This window comes from Parasteatoda tepidariorum, chromosome X2 (assembly GCF_043381705.1).
Source record: "Parasteatoda tepidariorum isolate YZ-2023 chromosome X2, CAS_Ptep_4.0, whole genome shotgun sequence".
Classification (NCBI taxonomy): domain Eukaryota; kingdom Metazoa; phylum Arthropoda; class Arachnida; order Araneae; family Theridiidae; genus Parasteatoda; species Parasteatoda tepidariorum.
This window is the reverse complement of record NC_092215.1, coordinates 41,939,595-41,954,727: the sequence shown is the minus strand read 5'-3', so window position 1 is coordinate 41,954,727 and position 15,133 is coordinate 41,939,595. Positions and strand designations below refer to the sequence as shown.

Sequence of the window (15,133 nt, the reverse complement as noted above, 5' to 3'; positions counted from 1 at the left end):
AATAGTTGATTTAAGAGTTTATAATGTTTTAAAAGATAAAGAGCGAAATATATGCTCCCAGTCTCCGGTGGGGATCGAAACCCGACATCTAGTTTTGTAGACTCGAATTTAATTAACAATTCCTTCAATTTCTTTCATTGTCGGAAAAAATTAAATCTTTATAGTGCATTTTAAGAAAAGACATACTTTTGGTAGAATACACCTTAAAATAATCAGCTCGAATATTACTTAAAATAAGAAATTAAAGTGTGTGAGTCTTTGATTCCCATGTTAAGTATAGGAAATTCCACAAAGACTAAGACTACACCAGCTACTAGCGCCACAAGTGGAGTCTAGTAATGACGCGTCTCTTTTCGGAACTGTTTTGGCGTGAATGATTCGTTTCGTCTCTATCGCGATTGCGACATTATTAAAAACCGAAACCGTGATAAGTTTTGTTATTAAATTTATTGCATGTATTTTTGATGGTGACTAATTTATCTGTTTTTAAAATAGGTTCGCTTATTTAATGTATTAAAATAGCAAATTAAAATAGGTAAGTTGTTTGTCGATTTTACATTGAATGCCGTGTTACAGTTCTCTTGTGAGATGTTGCGATCTAAAGTTGTTAATTGGATCTATTTATTAAAAATTCATTTTGTGTTAATTTATATATATAATAATTTTGAAAAAAAAAACAAAACAAACTTACTCTGAAATGTTTTATATTTCCTAAATGCGCACATTTGTGATTCATAAACTTAATAGGGACTTTAAATGACCTTATACTGGAAAAAAAAATTAAGCTTTTTTCTGTTTGTTGATGTTTTGCTTTTTTTTTCTATCATGTTTATTTTTTGTTCATATTTTTATTATTTCCAAAGTTCTTATACTTGCTTGTTTCTCCCTCATGATAACAAAGTTTCAAATCCCGATCTTCCAGGAACAGTTATTACAGAAATATTCCCCATTCTCAAATATATTTACGTAAAATCAATGTTTAAGCTTTGTAAGAACTATTTTAGTTTTAGTGATTTCCAGAAATAAAAATTGCTCAGTCATATTTATGCTTTTTATAATGGATGGTTATAATACAAATAATATATAACTTGGGTTCTTAAGCTGTTTATAAATATATTCGACATTTATCTAGAAAACCTATTATAAGTGCAACTTGTTGAGAATTGGAGTGAATATGGGTAAGGAATATTGATATATATATGTGTGTGATAATTATTTAAAAAATATGTTTTATTCTAATTAAATATATTTAACATTCATTATTTTTAAGTTGCCATAGCAATGGCTGTTGTAACCTTGATAAAACCTGAAGGTTAGTGTAGTGCATCTACCATTACAAAAATATAATTCCAATTCACTAGTATATAAGACATGTTAACTCGATTCTATGGTGGGGTACCTTTTCATCGATGACGGTTGACGTGGTCAAATTCTCCTCTCCCTACATTGGTGACCTTCGAACGAGATGACGGTTGACGTGGTTGAATTCTACTCTCCCCACATTGGTGGCCTTCCAATGTGAGGGCGGTTGATGTGATCGAATTTGACCTCTCCCCACAGTTTAATTCTGCTTCGAAAAAGTTTGTTGTCTCTCTTGGTTAAATCTATGATATTTGTTGAAAATAAAACAATGTATAACTTATTTTCCTATTTATAGGACTTTTCTATAAATTTATGTTTATTTCACATTAATTTACATTTTTAAATTTGACCTAATAATATTTTAATGCAGATTAGAAATAAATTAGCACTAGTATTTATTCTTTGAAAGTTTTTACTCTACAGAAAAGTTTTGATGAACGTTAAAATGTACTAAATCTGTACGGTGAGCTTTAGTTATTGTAACTCAATTTCTCTTGTCTTTTAAAATTAATTATTACAAGGTTCAACTGTATCAATAAGTGATTCTTAAAATTTTGCTACTATTCATTAGTCGAATAAATATGGAAATTTAGTACTCATCGCTCTATTTTGCATCAGTGTAATAGGTGGCATTCATAAGCATTGTTTTTTTTTTTTTAAAAAAATTTATGCATTTTATTAAGTAAGAACAAAATATATCTAAGGCAATAGATTTCGTTCTGCACCAAATTTGGTAAAAATAGACTAATACCGTTGCTCAAAACTATTCTTTAACTAATATACTTTATCTTAATAGTGAATATTACGTCTATGAAGAAATAAATAAACAATGGATAAGAGTAATTGCATAAATGTTTGTTAAATTCAAGGTCGACAGAGCGAGGAATTTGTTGTATTGGTATGTTGTCATTGCTCAAACTTATATTAAAACAAAACACAAAAGCAGGTTTTGATAGCTGAAAGATTCAACACTTCGATTCTCAATTATTCATAGTCACTTCGGGATTTATCGTGCCAGTAAAACATATATCTCTGCTTGATTAATCATGATGGGGAAGGATAACAAGAATAATCTCAGTGCTCACTGATCTCTTATGATCAGAGAAAAATGCTCTTTGCGCGATTTTGCAGTTATTGATGCCTGTTCGGGAGAATTGCTCTTTAGACGTAACATTGTATACATTGCAGGTAAATCTTAATTTCTGATGCTTACTAAAAAAACGACAACTGAAACATCGAATTGTTGATGATTGCTTAAGATCAATATTTTCCTATGCATTGATGTATCACCAGTCCTAATGGTTAAGCATCTAAAATTATTGTTTTATGGTTGTTAAGGATCTGACGTCATACCTAAAGTTAAAAATGCTCTGTGAGCTACATTGTTGAAACTTTTTTGTTGTTGTTAAAAATGGTATTTTAACACTGAATTCATAAAAATTATGTCTGTTTCAAGTCTCCATCAGCTGTAGTTCACACTGCATTTTAATTGTTAGCTTGTTTTTTCTTAAGTTACAATTATGTACATAAATATCCTATTTAAGATTAGATTATCTCATATTTTTTTCTTGTTTGTTTATTTTTGTTAAATTTTATGACTGTGAACAGTAAAAGTTATTTTAATTATAAAGTAACATATACATTTCTATACACATAACTATGATTAGTGAACTATTGTTTGATCTTACCTTCTTGTAATCTTGGGAAAAATAAATGTTTTAATGTAATTTTTATAAGGAAGAGAATATATTTTTTTATATTTATTATATGTGTTTTATTAATAGAATATTACAAAATTTCTAATGTTGAATTTCAGGTTATCATGCCTAACAACAATGTGTCTGGAAGTGTTCGTTTTGCAAATTCTAACTTTCAAGTGGTTCAGAACAGTGGATCTACTTTACCTGTTGATTATTCTTATGAAGAAGAAAGAATAAAGTCCTTCGTGCCTTGGCCTGTACATTATCCCGTTGATCCATTACGCTTATCAAAAGCAGGGTTTTATTATGCTGGTAATGAAGATGAAGTTATTTGTTTCAGCTGTCATGGTCATATCAAAGATTGGAATTATGGAGATATTGTACAAAAAAAGCATTCAACGTTATTTCCTAATTGCGATTTTGTCAATGGAAGGTCAAGAAATGTTCCTATAGTTAACAAAAAAAATCAAAAGCAAGGCAGTCCTGACTCTAAACAAAAAGCTCCAACTTCTGAAAGTACAAAATATTTAGCTGAAATCATGAAAAACATTAATTATAATAAAATGAAAACACTTGATGATCGATTAAAATCATTTGAAAAACAGTGGCCACTTAACAATATCGATATTTCAAAACTTGCTGCTGCTGGTTTTTTTTATCTTGGTGTGGAAGATAAGGTGCAATGTCCATTTTGTAAAGGCATAGTTAGTAACTGGGAATCTAAAGATGATCCTTTTGAGGAGCATAAGAAACATTTTCCTTGGTGTGATTATTTGTCAGATGAAAATCACACAATTGAGAAGTTGCCTTGGTTTCATTCTAAATCTGAAGATTTGTGTGGAAATATGCAAAAACATGTACTTGAACAAGCATCAGTAAAATCAAAACTTTTAGATCAAGATCAAGAACATTTAAATTTAGAGCAACTTGGCATACATTTATATAGCAGTCCTGCTCATCCACAACAAGCAAGTCTGAGTGCACGCTTACGCTCCTTTACAGCCTGGCCCAAAACAGCTCCTGTGTCCAAAGAGGACTTGGCAAATGCAGGATTTTTTTACATAGGTAAATTTTTTAAAGCTAGGCTGCTTTGTTTAGATAATGTGTTGCATTGTTCAATGTATTTAAATGCACTAATACATGTCTTCTGAGCTACATTAACAAACATAATTAGTCTGTGTACTTAATCTTTTTTCAAAACTCTGATGCTTTCTTAATTGGTAAAATGTGTGTGAATGTGTCACCTCTTTATTTCATTTTCCTTTATCATTATGAAATTTTTGTACAAGAAAGTATGCAATTACTAATAGGACAGTAGTTTTCTACATTCAGTATTGTCAGAGGGTTAGAAGGGTATGATTGAGTTTCAAACTAAAATACTATTAGGAGGCTGTGCAATTTAAGTTGGAGAAAGTATTTCAACTTAAATCATTAAGAATCTGTGCAGTATTTTTAAATATAGAACATTTTACTTTTATCTGAAATAGTAAAGTTGTGTCTGACTTATTAATGATGTATATAAAATGCATTGCTCAAGAAAAAAATTAGTTTTGTTTAGAAGTAAATCCCAATGATATTAATCTTAGCCTATCTTAATCATTTTACTTGAACTTCTAGGTATTGGGGATCATACTAAGTGCTTTCACTGTAATGGAGGTTTGTGTAATTGGGAAGTTGGAGATGATCCTTGGGTAGAACATGCAAAATGGTTTTGTAACTGTCACTTCTTAAGGCTGAACAAAGGAGATGAATTTGTTGAAGAAGTTTTGAAAACTAATGTTCCTGAAAATATGCTGGTAATTTTCTAACCCTTTTTTATTTTAAAATAAAATAAATTAAAAGGCATTTTATTTTAAGGACACTGAAATTTTTTTTTGAAATGTGCATTTTAGGTTCCTAGAATTCTATGTTGCCTCACTTATTCTATTTTACTACTGTTGCTTGTCCTATTTTTTTTTTCTATTCTACATTGCAGTAATCTTCTGTAGCTTTGACCATTAGAAATAAAAAAATTTGAAATAATTCAGTGAAATAAATAATTTAGTTAACATTAAACAGCATTTTAGTTCCTTTGATATAATTATTTATATTATGCAAATAAAGCAAAACCATATTTCGTTTCAAATAATTAACACCCTCATAAACCAACCTTTACTACTTATTCAATTGTATGCTTAAATCAGTTGTACTTAGCCTTTTTTATTCTAGCTATATTTGTTTTATGTTACTTTTATGTATGTTTTAAAATTTTGGTTTTCCATCTGAAATGATGTTCTTTTGATAATAAAACTTATCTTGAACAGAATTTTGATCCTCAGAAAAGTAGGTTAAAATTCTAAATTAAATAAAAGTAGGATTTTACATGATTTTTAAAGAGATTTATCTGATATTCTTATTGATTAAGAAACATCAATATGCTTTAATTTTTGTCATTAATTATTATTATTTTAAAAATAAAGCTACCAAAAACGTTATAAAATAAAAAAGGCTAATTAATATTAGAATGTATATTCAATAGTTGAGCTACAACTGCTAATACTCTGAGTTGTCAGTTACAGAAAGTGCTACTATTGAACATAGTTGCAATTTTTGGTGATTTATTTTATTGAACCAGGGGTTTCAGGTCTGGAACACTAAAAGCAACTTATAATGGACATTTTTGAAACTGCTCCTTTCATCCAAAAATTAGTTAAGAGAAAAAAATGATTTTTCTCAAACTTATTTTGTTTAAATTATTAGTTTGTAATTGTAACAAAAATTAGGAAATATTAAAATTTCCTGTTTTTTTGTTTACATTTTAAAACATGTTACCAAAAATCTAAATCTGATTAAATGTAGATTATGTACATATTTTTTTGATTTTTGGAATAGTGAGAGTGAGTTTTTAGCAATAGTGAAAAAGATAGAATGAGTAAAAATAAGTTGAGAACCGTTGTACTTGCTCTATGGATAAAATCTTTGCTTATGTTATATTGGAAAATAGTGAGTCTTACAAGGTTAGAATTTGTCCTTATTTTTGTTTCTGATCAGAGCTGGAAAAATTGTCACCACCGTGGAAAATTCTTTAGTATTAACTAAATAAGAAAAAAAGAATCCACCTCTTCAAAAAAAGTTAGTTTTTTTTAAAAATTGCACTTTTTCCTACCAATGCGAGTGCAATTTAAAATTGAATTTGTATGATTTAAAATTACACATTGCGATTCCTATTAACATGTTTTAAGATTACTCACCGTGTTTTGTATTTACGCAATTTTATCCCAAATAACGAGTTTTGTATTCACGTGGTCATGTTGGCCACTATTATGATTTTTGTTCAAATGACTTAAAAATTATTCATTGGAATTCGTATTAACGTGACTTGAAAATCAAAGTTCGCACTCACGTGATTTTAAAGCTCAACGTTGAGGTTCATATTCACGTGATTTTAAAATCAAACATCAAGATTCGTATTAACCTGATTTTAAAATTAAACATTCAGATTCGTATTCACAGGATTTTAAAATTCTTCTTGAGATTTATATTTACTTGATTTACAAATCTCGCATTGAGATTCATATGCGCAATTTAAATAAATAAAGTGCTAGCATCGATCTTTTTGATAACATTCTGTGATTAAATTCTTTCTCCATATATATATATATTTTTTGCATCAATCATCCGAACTTGATTCACATTACATTATTTCTCGTTTACATATTGTGAGAATAAACTGTTTTTGTTCTTCTAAAATCTATTTAGAGTTTCAAAATAGCTGCAGCTGAAATTTGCTACTTGAATATTAGCTAAAATTTATTATTTTTTTTAATTTTCTTTTCCTTGTCTTTTTAAAAATTTATTATACTAATATAGATTTTAAGTTATTAGGTTTAATAATAAATGTTATTTCATCATATTTTTTTGCATTTTATTAGGAAAAGAAAGCTGAAGATGTATCCAAATTTTTTTGTTCTGATACTTTATTGGCCAAAGTCGATGAAGCAATGGCCTCTAGTGCTGTGAAATATGTTCTTGATTCTGGTTTATTTCCCCATTATATTGTCCGAGTTGCTGTATTAAGACAAATAGAAGAAACTGGCTCTAGTTTCTCTGATTTAAATGATCTATGTTCTGCAGTTTCATGCTTGAAAGATGAAATGGAAAAACTTCCTGTAGATAGGTAATATATTATGTGACAATTTGTTATTTTCTAATTGAAATAGTTTTTTGCTGGACAAATTCTTCTAAAAACAAGAATAATTATTCTAATTATTTATAAAATGTTTTCCTTAAGCATTAAATTTGTTGAAACATGGGAGTTGCACATATATATAATTTTGTATTATGTATAAGCTGTATATATTAGCCATGGCAAATTCAACTTAAATTTGCATCTTCATCTTCCCTTTGCTCAATGTAAACGCCAGCCTCGATTTTTCTTCATTACAACCCAGTCATTTGTTTTCAAAAGTGCACAAGATTTACTTTTGTTCATCCAGTCTCCTTTTAAACAAAATTGTTCTAAAATTGGTCTAGCTCAACTACATGAAAAAAAAGAAAACGCAGATTAAATAAAACCTATAAAATTAAACTCCCTATTGGTACATTAAGTTATAATTTATATGGTTTAAAAAAAAATTTAATTATAATTAATCTGCACCAAAACAAAAAGGTAAAAGAAGTGTGCAAGATTTCATTAATAAAAATGATGGATAAGTTTTTGAGAAACCATATCCACTAATTCTATCAAACTTACACTAGAAATAGATCATTGGTAATATAGTTGATGTCTGGTGTTGAATGGAAAAATTGTTTTTAATCACAATTTCAAGTAAAAATTATAGCTCAAAACTGCTTTATAAATATAATATTTACAAAGTTTGTTGGTGCTATTTAACAAATTAAAATACTTCATAACATACAAAATATGCTATAGGAGCTTTTAAAAATACGACACATTTTTATTAGCATATCATTATAAATTAATAATGTTATGAAATAGTTGAATTATATGATTTTGCAATTGAAAAAAATGATTGCATGATTTTTTTTTTTTGCACTCTTCTTTAATTGATTGACTAAAAATGTTGTTACCTTAAATTGATTATCAATCCATATAAATTGATGTTCAATCCATATGTTGTGAAATACTGCATTTTTAGAATGACTTTGCTGTTTATAATAAATAATTATAATATCACAACAATTTTATTCTAAATTTTATGTGAAATATCAATTTCTTTGTTTTTCATCATAAAAAAAAAGGAATGCCTTTAAAATTTTGTGATCATGATAAAAGAGTCATTCTGTTCAATCTTTTAACGTGCAAACAAACAAAATTTGAAACATGTTTTATGAAATGTTTTCTCAAACATTTGCCATTATGATCTGATTTTCAATAATCCCTTAGAATAAATGTCTGCCCTGTGTATATGATTTTTTAAACACTGATCCATCATTGATCTTTTTACATACTTCTTGATAAAATTGACAAGTGATTGATAAAAGGATTTTTAAAAAAATTATTTGAATTTCTGGCACAATTGTATGCCAAAATTATGATTTTTAGTAACGTTCAGACCTAAGTATTACCTTTTGAAATAAATTGTACTTTGAAAAAACTTAAGTTCAATTTATTGACAATTCTAATCTGGAAGAAGTGTGTAAAATTTTATTTATAAGAATTGATAATGTTTTGAGAAATCATGTCCACTGATTTTGAGAAAGCTGTTAATTTTCAATTTTCATTCTCAGCCGGTAAAGCTTAATGAAAGCAGTTTTCAAAAGCTATTTCTTATTCAGTTTTAAACTGATATACTTAAATATTTGGAAAATGATGGTATAAAATTAAATGTTTCTTGATATGTTGTACTATTTGATAATGATTTTATTCCTAAAAAAAAGGTATATTGATCAATATTTAAAATCCATTAAACTTTATTGTAGAGTTCATTTTGTTGAGTTCTTTTAGTTACAATAAATATGACTGCAGTTACAATAAATATGATGCATATACAGCACTTTCCAGTTCTATGTAAAGATGTAATATAACACTAATTTCTTTGCTTAAGCCTAAATGTGATTCTCTGGATTAGTAAGGAATAATAAATAAATTATGAAAGGTTATAAAGTTAACAAATTATTTTCTCCACTTTTATCTACAAGAATCAAGCTTTAAAAGAATGGATAAGAAATCGCTTTCTATTAATTTATGTAGTGTTGCAAAAGCCAAAGTGCTTGCACTATTACTTTTTTTTAATACTATAAATTTTAAAACTTAGTTTTCACTTTTTTGAATTTTAGACATTAGTTGTTTTTGTATCAAAACATGGAATTATAGATATCTTTATAGTATATGCTATCTTTATATGAAACTTGAAATTAATAAAATAATAACCATGGTAAAATGAGTGAAATTAATACAGTTTGTTTTGTTATTTCAGTAGTAGATTTATTTTGTTATAATTTTCAATTAGTTATATTATAATTTCCGGTTTGCTTATTTGAATTATAGTGTAACGGTGTAAATTATAATATTTTATCATGAGTCTTTAGTTTAGTATATTTATAACCTGATTTCACTAATTTTAATTTCATTAGCTTGAATTTCCTTTTTTAAAATTATTAACTAATTTCATCAAATTAAATGTAGGGAGAAATCTGCTGAAAGTCTCAATTTAAATGAACTTGATATCAGAAAGTGTACGATCAGTGAGATGAACCAAGAGCAAAGTTCTGCTGCTGAAGGTCATTCACAAGGCTCACTTCAGGGAATTCATGAATCAGCTGACTGTAGTAGTACGAAAAATATGTTACTTTATTTATATGATTATGTTTTCTATTTAGCATATCATCAATATGCACATATTATGTATTAATTGTTATTCTTTAAGTTTATGTAGAAAGTTTATAATGGTGTAATTTCACTAAAACGTTTTATAACTGGATATGTAATTTAAACATGGCAAGAAGCATTAGGTCATTGAAAACATTGCATAAAAGAATTTAATTTATTATTGTAAATTTCAAGAAATTATAGATTTTTAGTATAAAACTAAAAAAGACAGCCACAAATTTTATCATAATTTTCGGTTAATTTTTTGGGGCAATCTGTGATTTTCCTTTTCTTGAACTATGGAAAATTGTTTACCTAAGATTAGTGCTTTTTCCAAACTGAATGTTTGCCAATATATTGTTTTGTAAAATTATAATTAAGTATAAGTAGGTAGTAAAATGAAACAATATTTATTAGAAAATGAAGTAAATAAAACTAAATAACAATCTTAAATTGACTGTTACTGTTATGAAAATATTTTTTCTGGACATTTTTTTAGATTTTATTACAAATTAGATGAACTGAAGTGGTACCTTTAGTAGGTTAAATTAAAACGCAATAAAATAAAATTTTTGTTTGTTCTTTTTCTTGGGATAAGGCTTTTATATCTTCATAATCATCTGCAATTCCTATCCTTTTATAGTTTTTTTTATGATTCTTTTATTGCAATTAGTGTTATCTTCTGCTGTATCTGTTCTTTGACAAAACTGTTAATTTCTAAACATTTTAGCTGCTTTTAAAACTTATTTTTGATTAAGATAGTAAAGTCAAATGAATTGATTATTAATTTAAGGATACTCTGAAAAGAAAAAAAAAATTTCAAAGGGAAAAAAAAAGTTTAGCTTTCTTTTCTTTTGACAAAGGATTAAAAGGAAATTAAAAACATGCACTTTGAAAACATGCACCTTCGATATGTATTTTGTTCATATTTATTTTAAAAATAAGTAACAGGGAGAATGTGATAAGAGAACTACTACAATAGTAAATCAACCCCTGAGAGAGATCAATTAATAATAAAAAAAAGATAAAATGTACAAAAAGATGAAATAGAAGTATGAGATAGGAACAAAGAATGTATAAATAAATAATTCAGAGCTGAATAAAGCTGAGAAATTATACAGAATATTTGACCCCATCATTTTCAGACATAAAAAGGTAGGGTATCCATGATTATATTATATTTCAGAACAAATAGTTAAAAATGATAAGGCTAATAGTTAAAATTGATAATAGTTAAAAATATTCTAAATTATACCTTAACAAATTTAATTTTTTTTTAAATAATATTTTTCTAAAAATTACAAAGGTACCTAATTCTGATAAACAAAAGACTATATAACATCATCTATGTGTAAGTAACAATTTGCAACAAAATAATAATTACTCAATTTATTATATTTGTTTCCCCTCCCCCAAATTTTTTTGTCACTCTTCTAATACACTTTAATTTTATAAAATACAATTATAATTATGGAGAATTTATGTGAAATAAACACGGCTATGACAAATTTTACATGAAAAATTGTTTTTAAATTGTCTAGTGTCTGCATATTCTCATAATCTGCTTTGATCATCTCATCATTTTGTTTAAACTCATAATTCTGTTTAAAAACAGCGTCCACAGAGAATGTGCCAAAAATTGCAGTACTTGTTTAATGTAATTGCATGTTTCACTTAGCATTTTGATATTATTTACCAATTGACTTCCATTTTGCCTTAATTATTAGATAAAGCAGCTATTAGATTGATTTTATTTAAATATATATTTATTACAAGTACAGTATTAAAAGACCACCCTGAATAACTTTTCATCTATTCTTCTTTTCATAATTTGCTCTGACTCTTCTTTAAACTCTAAACTCAACTTCCTCTGCTTTTTTGCTTCTCACCGTGGATTTAACCCTTCTATAATTGTTTCAGTTATTCTTAAACTCACTAGCCCAAATGCTCCTCTTCTTCTAATCCTTACAAAGAACTTTTTACTTTACCATTTTTTCTACTGTTCGTAATGAAATTGCTAATATTCTCTCCTGTTTAGTCTTAAATTCAGTTTTAGGCCTGTTAACAAAATAAAATTAAAGTCTCTTAAAAATCCTATTAGCTTTGATAATCATTGGAGCATTTATCACATTCCTTGTCAGTCCGACCTTAACTGCATTGGACAAACTCGACGTGACTTACAAAATTTGGACTTAGGAATATGATATGTCCGTTATCAAGAATTTGAGAGATCATCAATTGCTGCATATTGTTGAAATCTTTGACATAAATTCAATTTTAATAAAGCAAAAATTATTTCTGCCCCAGTCACATCTGCTCATCTTGTTTTCCTTTAGTCTTGTCTTATTCATATGAATGCTGATTCGCATAAAAACATTAGTTCCTCAACACCTTTCCACAGTGGGTGGAAATGTAATTTACCCTGATTTGTCCCTCTCGGCTACTGTGCTTTTCCTTGTTCTGTTTTTCCTCATGTTTCTTTCTCGGCAACTGTGCTTTTTCTAGTTTGGTTTCTCATTATTATTTTTCAATTTTTTGTTGCCAACTTTTAAATCACTTTTGTTTCTTTTTATTCATTTCTGGCAATTCTTAAAAATGGGTGCTTATTTTTGAAGCACGTTTTGACTGTTATTTTCTATTTATATGTTTTTGAAGCAAACGAAGTTTTTAATCAGCTAATATCTTACCGCTTCAGTTTCTTGGGATTATTTATTTAATATTGGGACTATATATTCTAGATTATTGTTATTCCCATATTTTGAGGGTCAAGAATCGGAATCCATCTGAAAAAATGGTTTTGTATGTTCATTTGGTGAAAGTATGTTTTTTTGACTGATTTCATAATTAAAAATATTGTATGCTCTGATTAATTAGCAAAATTAAGGTTAGGACCTTAAACCATCAAAATTGAGTTCTAGTACGGAAAAATCCAATCATTACACCAAAAGTTATTCTGGGTGTTCACTTATTTATTTTGCACCCTGTACATATAATGATATACCATGGACTTTCTGTTGTACCATAATTAATGAATCAAAGCTTGTATAATTATAAATATAAAATCAAATATTTATTTTTTCAACCATAACACAAATCAGTCCTTTCTTTAGCAGCCAGTGCTTAATAGACCCAGCCACTCAGAAAAAATTGTTTGTGCGAAAAAAAAGAGCTAACACTTATAAAGAATAAGTTAACTATCATTTCCGTGCTTCTCTGGGTTTCACTGACCACATCAATAAGGCATTTTATTTGTTTGAACTTAAGAGCTAAAAAATTTAATGTCAATATATGCATTCTAACTTATCTCATTCATTTTAAAACCACCCAGTTTTGGATGAGCTTTCTGTTTATTATATCTTGTTAAAGTTTGTGTGGAAGATGTGTTTATCACTAAAGCAGAAGTTTATACAAAATTTAAATTTTATCTTCTAACGTAAGACTTTTTATCTTATTAAAGATGTGAATAGATATGCAGCTATGTAGGAGAAAGATAAGTGTTTAAGTATGGAATCCTCTCAAACTGACTTTGGCAGTATTAAGAGAAATAAAAATATTCTAAAGTAAATCTATAAGCCTGTTGCCAAAAGGGCAATGCTTATTTTAAGTCAAAAACTGAAACTAATAGTGTTTTAAATTCCTAACTGGTTGAAGTTCTTGATCAGTCCTTTTAGATTCAAGTTATTGTAGATTGGTTGTATATGTACTTGAGTTATACCTACTTTGTTATTTTCCCTGTTAAGATAACATGGGAAAAATAAATGCTAATTATAATTCTTTGCTTTTTTCCATAGCTAAACTAGTCCCCCAAAAATGTGCAGACAAGAGTGAAACTTCTGGAGACCACTGTTTGTGTAAAATATGTATGGATAAAGAAGTCGGTGTAGTTTTCCTTCCTTGTGGTCATCTTCTTGCCTGTACAGAGTGTGCAGGAGCTATGGAACTTTGTCCTATGTGCCGGAAGCCCATTCAAGCAACTATCAGAGCATATCTTCCATAGCTTTATAAAATGTGATTATATAGCTGTATAAACACTATTTCATTATGTAGCTTTTTCATTATGTAGCTTTTTCATTATGTAGCTATTTCATTATGTAGCTATTTCATTATGTAGTCATTTTATTGTGTAGCTATTGCATTGTATAGCTAAGCTTTATAAAGAAATAAATATTTTGTGATCTGTGTTTCAAGTAAATCTTTCATAATATTTAAAGCTTACATAAGTCCTTGGGATGAATTAGAGGACTTGTTAGATCCAAAATAAAGTAAAATGGGACTCAGTAGATTTATCTTTAAAATTAAGATATGTTTTGCATGAATTCTTTACATTTCAAACGAATTTTTTTGTATGAATAAATTTTAAAAATAATATGAGTGGTTTTAAATATGAAATCATTGTTTTTATGTGGTATTAAATTTCTTTATCACTATGATGTTGTAAACAAGAGCTATACTCTTATCAATAATTGCTATCATTTTAAATTCATCTTCCTTAACATTTCTATTGTTTTATTAACGTGTTTCAGAAAACTAAATACAACCTGTTTTATATTCATGCATGGCTTTTTTTAAGAAGTTATGTGTATATATATATATAATACATATTTAATGTATATGTATATAATTTTTTTAGTTATGTATATATATATATATATAATTTTTTTTATTATATACTATATAATTTAATGGATAAATATTATTTATTACTGAACTACTATGATCACTGTTAAATGCATGTATCTTTGCCTTTAATAAAAAAATATGAATTTTTATACCCATTTAGATTTTATATTAGATTAGATTTTATTTCTCAGGCAAATCTACTTTAAGTTTACGGTTATAGAAACCAAAGAGTTTTCTGAAATCAACATCTTAAAAATTGTTAATTCTAGAATTTCACTTGCTCAATGTATCAATGTCGCTCCTAACCCCTTAGAACTATTGAAATCGTCCATTATTAATATTATCTTCCATTTTGGAAAGTTAAGATTCTTCGCAGTAGTCAAGATTTGTCCTGGATTTTCATAATTTTTCTGTGAAAATTATTTTAAAGTCACGAAAATTAACAGATTTTTCATGTTGAGATATATTTGGCTCCTCTAAATCATAAAAGTTGCTGCAGAATTCATTTTCTACTGCTTGTGCTTTTGTGTACAGTCCTGACTTAGGTAGAGATATTTGGGTTGTTAAAGATAAGCATTTTTCACTCATATAAATTTTTATTGTTAATTATTTTTTATGTAATAACCTAATAATCATGGAT

General features: G+C 27.4%; 1 protein-coding gene across 3 annotated transcripts; it reads left to right on the top strand.

Annotated features, from left to right (window-relative positions):
• Positions 1 to 355: 355 nt before the first annotated feature.
• LOC107447772 (putative inhibitor of apoptosis) lies at positions 356 to 14,054 on the top strand. 3 transcript variants are annotated; one of them, XM_071188016.1, is made up of 6 exons: positions 356 to 535; positions 3,179 to 4,127; positions 4,680 to 4,858; positions 6,974 to 7,218; positions 9,691 to 9,836; positions 13,665 to 14,054. In XM_071188016.1, the coding sequence occupies exons 2-6, from the start codon at positions 3,185 to 3,187 to the stop codon at positions 13,868 to 13,870; spliced, it is 1,719 nt and encodes a 572-aa protein (XP_071044117.1). In that variant the 5' UTR covers positions 356 to 535; positions 3,179 to 3,184; the 3' UTR covers positions 13,871 to 14,054. The 3 variants fall into 3 exon arrangements, with proteins under 3 accessions (XP_071044117.1, XP_015918264.1, XP_071044118.1); XM_016062778.3 differs by having other exon boundaries at positions 535 to 603; XM_071188017.1 differs by lacking the exon at positions 356 to 535 and adding an exon at positions 540 to 1,178.
• The last annotated feature ends 1,079 nt before the right edge of the window (positions 14,055 to 15,133 follow it).